Source organism: Periplaneta americana, chromosome 15, assembly GCF_040183065.1.
Source record: "Periplaneta americana isolate PAMFEO1 chromosome 15, P.americana_PAMFEO1_priV1, whole genome shotgun sequence".
NCBI classification, from domain to species: Eukaryota; Metazoa; Arthropoda; class Insecta; order Blattodea; family Blattidae; genus Periplaneta; species Periplaneta americana.
The window spans coordinates 31,707,589-31,717,251 of record NC_091131.1 but is presented as its reverse complement, the minus strand read 5'-3'; the positions used below and the strand labels follow the sequence as shown (position 1 = coordinate 31,717,251).

Below are 9,663 nucleotides of genomic sequence, written 5' to 3'. Positions count from 1 at the left end.
GGGAAAAGACCTTTGGGGAGGCCGAGACGTAGATGGGAAGATAATATTAAAATGGATTTGAGGGAGATGGGATATGATGGTAGAGACTGGATTAATCTTGCTCAAGATAGGGACCAATGGCGGGCTTATGTGAGGGCGGCAATGAACCTCCGGGTTCCTTAAAAGCCAGTAAGTAAGTACTGTACATACGTACTATATATGTATGTATGTATATATTACACACACAGGATGTAGAAAAATTCGACAAATAAATGTTATGTAGTCAGGGTCGAAACAAGTAATTTTTAACAAATTCATATTCAGAAATGTGAACTTTTTACAGGTAGTTAATACAGAGGTTTTAGCATTCTTCATAAAGAATCGTGATGACAGAAGGCACTTCTTATGCTTACATTTCTTATAATAAACCTTGAACAGCAAAATAAAAAAAAAGAGAAAAAGAAGGAAATGTGATTGTAGATTCTGCCAAGAGGAGACTGGAACAGCCCATCACATCATTTGCTCTTGAGAGGCTTTGGCTTGCAAAAGATATATCTTTGGGAAACAAAAGTTTAATATAAGAGAAACTTGACCAAGTCTCATTAACAGGACTGTGCTCAGGGTTAATGAACTGGTATTTATAAATAACTGAGGTAAGCACAATAGTCGCAGGCTGCGGTGCATCCGGACCTACTGTTGCCAGTGCTGTAAAAAGAAAGAAAATGTCATTTTTCATCTGCTACACCTCACACCTTGTCCACTACCCATAATACGAATGTGGCAGTGTATAATATCAAGAGAGTCTTTGTTAACCATATCTGGAAGTGTTGAAAAAAAAACAATGCATTGCTTATATGTAAAAATTTTTACTGACAGGAAATATATATAAGATTATACACAATATTTTACTGACATAGAATAATACATTCTTTCTGCTGATTATTTGGCCTTATATTGCAAGTAGTATATCAATATCTGATATTAAGAGATAACACTGTAGACCAATAAAAATTAATGTTAGAACTTTCCAAGGACATAGGCCATTAGTTTCTTGCCTGTATCAATGAGCAATGTCTTACTGGCACTAATTATACAATGGTTACTATTCCTCAGGTATATGCTACAGCACCAGTTACCACAATCATGACTTATTGTGCTATAATCCGAATGGCAAGCATTTTTACACAAGGCAAAAGAAACACAGCAAGATCTCTCAATCCCTAAATATAATGTATCCTCTTATAATGATATACAAAACAGTATAGAATTTATTACAGAGAAATTTACAATACCTATATTAATGATAACAAATAATTTCATTATTATTAGACTTCTTTAATTTCCTAAATTAAATATATTAAAAAACTGAACTCTTAACTGGAAATAAAGTGTGCAAGCATATTCAGGCAACCAAATTTTGAATTCATTTTGTTATGTCAAATGTTTTGTGCATGATTGCTGAAACTGGAACTGTTATTTATCTTTCTAAATTCTGTTATTTCCTACTGATGTATCAAATAACTTTAAAGTAACACAAGAAAGATAAATGTCAAATAAGTCATGTGCATTCACATCACTGGAAATCCCTTTTCTTGTTTTGTGCTTAAAAGAAAAAGTACCTTAGTCGCCTATCTGAAAGAAAATTAGATTAAAATGAAGAATATCATAAACAATTTTCTCACAAAACTTTAAAACTTTTTTGATGGCAGGAAGCATTCCTCATCAGTATAATTACTAGTACTCAAATTTTGTTTTATTATAAGGTTTCTAAACAGCAATCTACATATTTACTTTATAATCATAAACTGATATTTTATTTTTTATTCATTAATTTTTTTGAGCAAGGGAAATGCCATGAATGCTGTAAGGTGCGTCTAATATAAAAGAAATATGGTTTTCTCATAGACATTCATAAGGGGGGTGAACAATTGTTTGGCAAAACAGTAACTGCAAATGAATTGAAATTATATAGATTGTGATCATTTAAAAAAAAAAATATGTGAAGGCTCATTTGCTGCAAATATTTCAGAAGATGAAATCTACAATTATTAATCTAATTACAAAACTAAAAATTAATCCACAATTACAATTTGAGACACTGGTTACTGTGAGCAAGATTTTACCTTCCATTTGAGAAGAATAAATACGAGTTTGCTAAGATATTTGCACCGTAGGTTGGAGTGACGTACTCTTTGTCTCAACTTCACAATCATCTTCAAGAAACTTACAGACATACAAATACCTTCCAGTCCCTCATGGACCTGCAATATGTACTCTTAAGGCTTTGAAAGAAGAATTTGAGATGTCAGAATATTAAATGTTTTGTGGAAGATACAAGGAAGAAGCTGAAACACTGGTGGGATAAATGTTTAGTTAGTGAAACAGATTGTACATTTTGTGTCATTTTTATCAGAAAAAACAGAAGTTTCAATCGTTGAATATTAAGATATTTAACATAGGTTAATTTGTGTATGAGAATGGGAAAATATGGTGGAATGTTATTAATGCATGCAAAATGCATGTAGGAAGAAATTATTTTCTAAATTTTTATCAAGCTTCACTCTGATATACTGGTCGAAACTTCCGACATCCAATCATTATCATTCATCTCAATTTATGTATATATTATATATTTTATGCTCGACCATGCCGAAATGTAGTAATTATACACCTGGTAGTAGCCCTTTAATGCACCTCATTAAAGTACATCTATTCATTAAAGTTCAGGTATTCAGCCAATGACAAATCACCTTTGTACCATTATAAAACAGCAAGTATCGATTATTCTCGGATATGCAATCGAAAAACAATTAGCGAAAAGTCACGGAGGCTGCAAATCCAATATGTCGCAGAAGGTTATGTTCTGTTACTATAATAATTAGCGTTAATTGTAAATAATATTCAAATAAATTCAATTTATCATCTCGTTTTTCAATTCTAAATCAATTTCCAGGTTATATCAAGACTAATGTTCATCCTATTCTCTATGTTATATCAAGGTCAATGACATTCGGTCTCGGAAAAAATCAATACTTTCGCGTCTGCGCACATCTCACAATTCAGGTCAGTTTGCTACTCACTTACATAACCATAACATGACCTACTTTTGAATAATTTCAAGTTAGAAATATGGTCGAGCATAAAAAGTCGTATGAAACTTGCCTACAATGGTAATTAAGACACTTGTATGAAAATTATGAAACTCACTTGCGCTCGTTTCATAAACAAACATACTTGCGCCTTAATTACTACCATTATAGGCTCGTTGCATAATGTACTATTACAGAATTATTTTCTGAACTGCTGTTGCTTTTATCATACATAGACAAACATTCAATGGGTTAAATTGTCTCTTCTCATTTGAATTTTTAGCACATACAAAGCACAAAGAATACCAAATATGCGTAACATACATGCTAGTTGGAGTAAGAACAAGAACATACAAAAAATGTTATGTGCAACGTATTCCAAGTTTTTACATACACACACCATATTTTTCAATGCAAGTTTTACAATTATTGTTGATTTTGAAAATTTACTTTCGTGATTTATGATAAGAAGAGTGTGTTATATTAATTTTTAAGCTTTCATTGATTAGTCTTTTAAATATACATACACGCATAAATATAAATGTCCTCACTAGTAACACAGGTTCGAATCACAGAGGGTCCAAGTGAAAACTAGGATGACGAAGACATTGCTTGATAGGTTTCTGTGGGGTACTCCCATTTCCTCTACCAGTATTTCACCATAGCTCCATTAATCATCATGTGGTGCTATGTAGTTCGCCTTCCTTATGATTACCAGATGAAATTTCTGGGACCAAGGATATCGCAAGCTAAAAAGTAGTACTGGACACTAAAATTAAAAATGTTCATTTTCAAACTTACAACATTGCCACATACAATAATACAAATATTTTAATAGTTAAAATTTCTGTAATAACAATAGATATAATATACCAATAATAGAACTGTGGTAGTAAAATGAATTCAATATTGAATACATAACATATTTTTTGACTTTCAATTAAATTCCCATTATTTTGAAGATGTTTATGAAAATCATTATAGTTCATATTTTGGGTATGATATTCTTAATCGAGTCAACTGAGAGATGATTTCTTTCTTTCGTCCACTGGCTCTGTATTAAAAAGAAATTTGTTTCAATATTGCATTTGCATTAATACATCGTGGCTCAACATCTGATTGTTGTGTACCTTGATAATTTATATTCGCTGCATTTCAGTGACATCAACTTCTCCATCCTTAAAAATTATAATCTTTGTTCTTGTATCTGTTATAATTACTTTCGAATGTGTATGACTGACTTTTTAAAATGCAAAACATTTAAATCCATACTCAGGAGATTTATTAAAATCCCCCTCAGATGTTCCTGGATGTATGGAAAACTAGAGCATGTCAGGGAAAACCCGGACATGTGGTAACCCTATCCTTAGTGCATCAAGGGCAATGCCTACAGTGGCAAAAGAAATTACAGCTTTGGCACATTGCTCATAGGTGGGATGCTTGGATAAATGACACGAAGTCAACTACCTCAGGAAAGAGGAGGGGAGAATTCTAGAGACAAAGAAAATGTTATTTCATGAAACAGAATGGAGACTGTAAGACAGACCTGAGAACATAAGAAAATTAATCAGCTGATATAACATGCAAGTAAGTAATCAACTGATTATTACGAAAAAGATGATTTGGTAAAAGTTACTTTGCAGATGTTGGCGATTTTTATTTAATTTCATTCATAGTTTTCTGCCCAAGGACAAGTCATTCACTGCAAACCCAGCATTCTACAATATTTTCTATTTTCCACCTTCCTCTTAGTCTCCGCATATGATCCATATATCTTAATGTTCTTTATCATCTGATATCTTCTTTGTCTCAAACATTTCTTCCGTTCACCATTCCTTCCAGTACATCCTTCACTAGGCAGTTTCTTCTTAGCCAGTGACCAAGTCAATTTCTTGATTTTTTTATTATCATAGGTTACTTAATTTCTGCATATAGCAACTCTATGTTACAATGTCAAATTATACAACAAGATTCAACATCTATTTGAAGATATAGTGAAGAACTGTTTTCAGAACTTGGGAGGAGTAATAGTAGGAGGAAGAAGAATAAATTTTATAAGATTTGCTGATGATATGGCATTGTTAGCAGAAGAGAAGATAATACTAAAGGTTATGCTACTGGAGCTAAATGACAGCTGTGAGCAATATGGGATGAAGATTAATGCAAATAAAACGAAGACAATGGTCATAGAAAGAAAAATAAAGAAAGTAAACTTGAAAATTCTAAATGAGCCAGTAAAGCAAGTGGACAGCTTCAAATACATGGGGTAGCAGCAGAGGGTTTGGGCTACCGCTGACCCTATTATTACACAAAATATATCTAACAATTACTTTAATTTTAATTACTATGGTAAAACTAATAATACAAAATTATTACATTATGTTATATTATAAACTTTTTCTTTTGTAATTTCCTTGGGCTACCGCCAGTAGCCCCAGTAGCCCGCAAAATACGCTCCTGGGTAGCAGTAACATGAGCTGTTGCCAGGAAGTCAAAAGGAGGATTGCAATGGCAAAGGAAGCTTTTAATAGAAAAAGGAGCATCTTCTGCGGACTTCTGTAAAAATAACTAAGAAAGAGACCAGTGAAGTGCTTTGTGTGGAGTGTGGCATTGTATGGGGTCAAAAACATGGACAATACGACGAAGTGAATTGAAGCGAATAGAAGCATTTGAAATGTGGATATGGAGAAGAATGGAACATGTGAAGTGGACAAACAGAATAAGAAATGAAGCTGTGTTGGAAAGAGCAGGTAAAGAAAGAATGATGCTGAAATTGATCAGGAAGAGGAAAAGAAATTAGTTGGGTACCTGGCTGAGAAGAAACTGCCTACTGAAGAATGCACTGGAAGGAATGGTGAACAGAAGAAGAGTTCGGGACAGAAGAAAATATCAGATGATAAACGACATTAAGATATGTGGATCACATGAGGAGGCAAAGAGGAAGGTGGAAATAGGAAAGATTGGAGAAAACTCGGTTTGGAGTGAAAGACCTGCCCTTGGGCAGAGAACTATGAATGAAATTATCCAATTTTTTTTCAATTTGGATGATTGCTCTTACTCCAGCAAGCATTCTAATTCTGTGGTTTATATATTGCTACATATACAGTATTTCATAAAGGGAAAGAGTCACAAAAATTTCCCGTTTATAATTACATAATGTTCATGAACATACTGCTGCTTATTTTTCAACATTACTACAGAAATTTATTCTTCGAATTTTTACAGGTATGAACCATTTTGTTTACATAACAAATCATACTAAAAAAAATAAGTAATTTATGAAAAATACAAGCATACATACACGCACACACACACATACATAGCTAAAACGTTTCTCACTCTCCTTTCGTGAGTCTATTAATAAAATAAAGTAAAAATTCTACTAGACTAAATATGACTATACATGATGCCACAAAGGCTTTCATGGGACAAGGAAATAAGAGCACTCGGAAAATGTTACAGTCCAATCTTCTTATTCTAAGGAAAGAACTCTTGGTACAAGGCTGTATGCATCCAGAGAAATATCCCCTGCCATTGTTTACAATTGATTCTTGAACTTAACAACTCATACGTCACCCAAAAATACTCTAACGAAATCAAATACTTACCTACTTCTTATAATTCGTTACCCGATTGACTAGACAATCACAGATGAATACTAGCAATAAGTTTAGTTCAGCAAAATTCAAATAATATTGACCAGAAGATATATTCTGCAATCACAATAAAAAATATCTCTGCAGTAGCCTTAACATCATAACATCAATCTTACTCAGTCCAAAAAAATCAATGTATAAAATATCTTTAATTATTGGAACTTCTACTTGCCTGGAGGAAGATGATGATTTGTTTATTCATAAACTTCTTAATTTACACAGTAAAAGGGTTAATAAACTACTGTACTCCAACCACGAGAAAGTCTCCAGGGAATAAAACGAAGCGGGCTGATGCTATGAGTGAATGTTGATTTCATAAGGTCACACACGTGGGTACTCGTATATCTATTGGCTATCTCTCAAAGCACAAACCATAACACTGATATAAACATTTTTATACTACCCTAGTTACAAAATTAGATCACTGTTAACCTCATGGTCTTTTAATCCCTCCATAAAGGAAATAACATATGCAGGAGAGCACATGATTTTTAAACTGACGTTATAACTCTAATATTATCTATCTACTTCGCTCCAATAGATGACGCAATATAAGCACATTCCTTTCACAATTTATCTCCTGGTTGGAGAACAGTATCAAGGTTTATGAACAAGCTTCAATTTGGAGCTATTTAAAATACTTACAGTCCATTACAAGTCTTATAGTTTATATATTTATTTATCTAATTATTTAAATACGATTTTTTCTGCCCATTTGGAGTATGTCATTCTGGAAGAAGTGAATTTTATATCTTATCTAATTTACACTATCAGAGAAAATCTAACATCTTGATCAACTTCTTACATAAAACTGGCAGAAGATAATTTCTCTTAAATTTATTATTCATAATTCACATAACTTCTTTATTCTTATATTGTTGGCAAGGATTACTTTCGTTACGATTATTTTAGCTTCCCTAAATGATATCTAAATTTATATTTTTTATAAACTGCCTTACTTACATATTTACTACATGATTTGTTAGCTTATAAGAAGAAATCATACATTTAATATTTTCTGTGTATTTATTAACAAGATTTGAACACATCTAGCGAATAACTAACATCAAATTTATATGTATACTGTCTTTTCTGTAAATATATATTTTTATCAAAATCAGTAACATTACGGTAAGGCAACAGATGCTTATTTTGTATATCACATTTTCCAAACTCAAAAGCCTTTAAGTACGTAAGAAAAAAAAAAAGACTATCTTCATATTGTAGAAGAAGATTTGTGGTCCCTGTTGCATATACCATAGAATTAAATTACTATGCAATAGATTTATTAATAAATTAAATATATATTGTTCAAGAGAACTTAATATTAATAAAAAATAGCAGCAATACAAAATGATTTAATAACACCGTTACCTATATATCCTTACCAGATGGAACTAATGCATATTTGGAATGCTTTTCATCTGCTTTCAAATTCGTATTGCATTCTTAATCAACGATATATAGGAACTGCAAATATACCACAACACAATTCACATGTCATACAATTGAGTACCCACCTCTCCAGAATCAGAGTATATGGTACACTGTTTCCCTATGTACTTAGACCCTTATTCCGAGAGGGTATCCAATTATTAAAAACTATCATGACAATAATCTTTGGACTGGTTGTACTAATAAAACTAAAATACTCCGAACAGATATAATAAGACAGTATACAGACCAAAATTATATGTATATAATAAAAATGAGTAACAAGATTATATTTTAGATGACAGGCCAATGTGATTGGTACATCAAAATATAAGCAAACGTTTTATTTGTTCCTTTAGAACTGGCAGAGAGGCTGTGTCATACTTACCTAGTATATTGTACTGGCACGGAGGATGCACAGGGACCTGCTACAGGGTTTATAGTAATTTGTAAAGTTACAAAATTCCTCGAATTATAATTCACGCTCTAAATGTCCGCACAATCCGAACTACAAACTGACGACAGATGGGGCATTCGCTGAGCTGTTTCCCACACGCTGTACAAGTTGCCATATGACCACACTCCAACATTACACATTCCACAGGTGCATCCATGCAAATTTTACAGAGTTCGTCCATGCTCATGGTGTCCAAACCTGTGTAAACACACATCACTTCTTCTTACTTCTCTGTACACATCACTCACTTATAGACCTCGGATTTTAGGGCAAATGCCCATTTTGTTCCTTTACTAGAAAGTGAAAACATCTTCACGTTTCTTGAAAAATCAATACTACTGTAAGAATTTCATTATGTCCTAAAATTGTGATGAAGGCCTTTTTCCGTGATTTAGTGTCTAAAATGCTATGTTAACCGAAAGTATCTTAAAATTCCCTGAAATGATTGGGCCCTATTTTCGTTATTTTTTGCCTCAAATGCCAAAATTAACAGTGAAATTATTTTTGTTATAGTATGAATATACACTGCCGGGCAAAAAAAACGCAACACTTGAATAAATTTAAAATATCAATCCGTAATACAAATTATAACATTTCTGTGTGCTTCTATGGACCTGTTTGTGTTAGGCAAGTGTTAATTCATGTTTTGGGAAGAAAAGTATACCCATTGGGTCGTTTGTGACACCCTCTTTGTCACTTCCTGTCTGGTACTGTATATTTATTGCTGTGCCATTAAAATTTACAACCCTAAACCCAAGCAGCTAAAACAAAGTTACAACACTATAGTTTTCTCTTTTTGGTTATAATGGAATTCTGTGATATTGAACTCAGTTTTAAACAACATTTAAGAGAGTTAAGATACCGTTAACCCCCTAGAACGCCGCTAGAGTAGTCATGTTGGAAAAAGATGACCGCAGCTTACGTTATGTGGCTCAGGTGTCGCATACATGGCTCCGTAGCTCTTGAAGAGTATCTGGAGCATGTTGACGGACATTCCTTCCTAAAATGTCCCACAGATGATCAATTGGGTTAAGATCTGGACTGCGTG

At 32.9% G+C, this 9,663-nt stretch overlaps 1 protein-coding gene across 4 annotated transcripts in view; it reads right to left on the bottom strand.

The window, feature by feature from the left end:
* Positions 1-278: 278 nt before the first annotated feature.
* LOC138714780 (E3 ubiquitin-protein ligase RNF34) overlaps positions 279-9,663 on the bottom strand; it is a 29,873-nt gene continuing 20,488 nt past the window's right edge. For 2 of the 4 annotated variants that reach the window (XM_069846905.1, XM_069846903.1), the window contains one exon: positions 279-684. In XM_069846905.1, coding sequence (XP_069703006.1) covers positions 398-684 — 287 coding nt within the window. In that variant the 3' untranslated portion in view covers positions 279-397. Of the gene's footprint in view, positions 685-825; positions 8,814-9,663 lie in introns of those variants that run through there. The other 2 variants (XR_011336084.1, XM_069846906.1) reach the window with 2 other exon arrangements.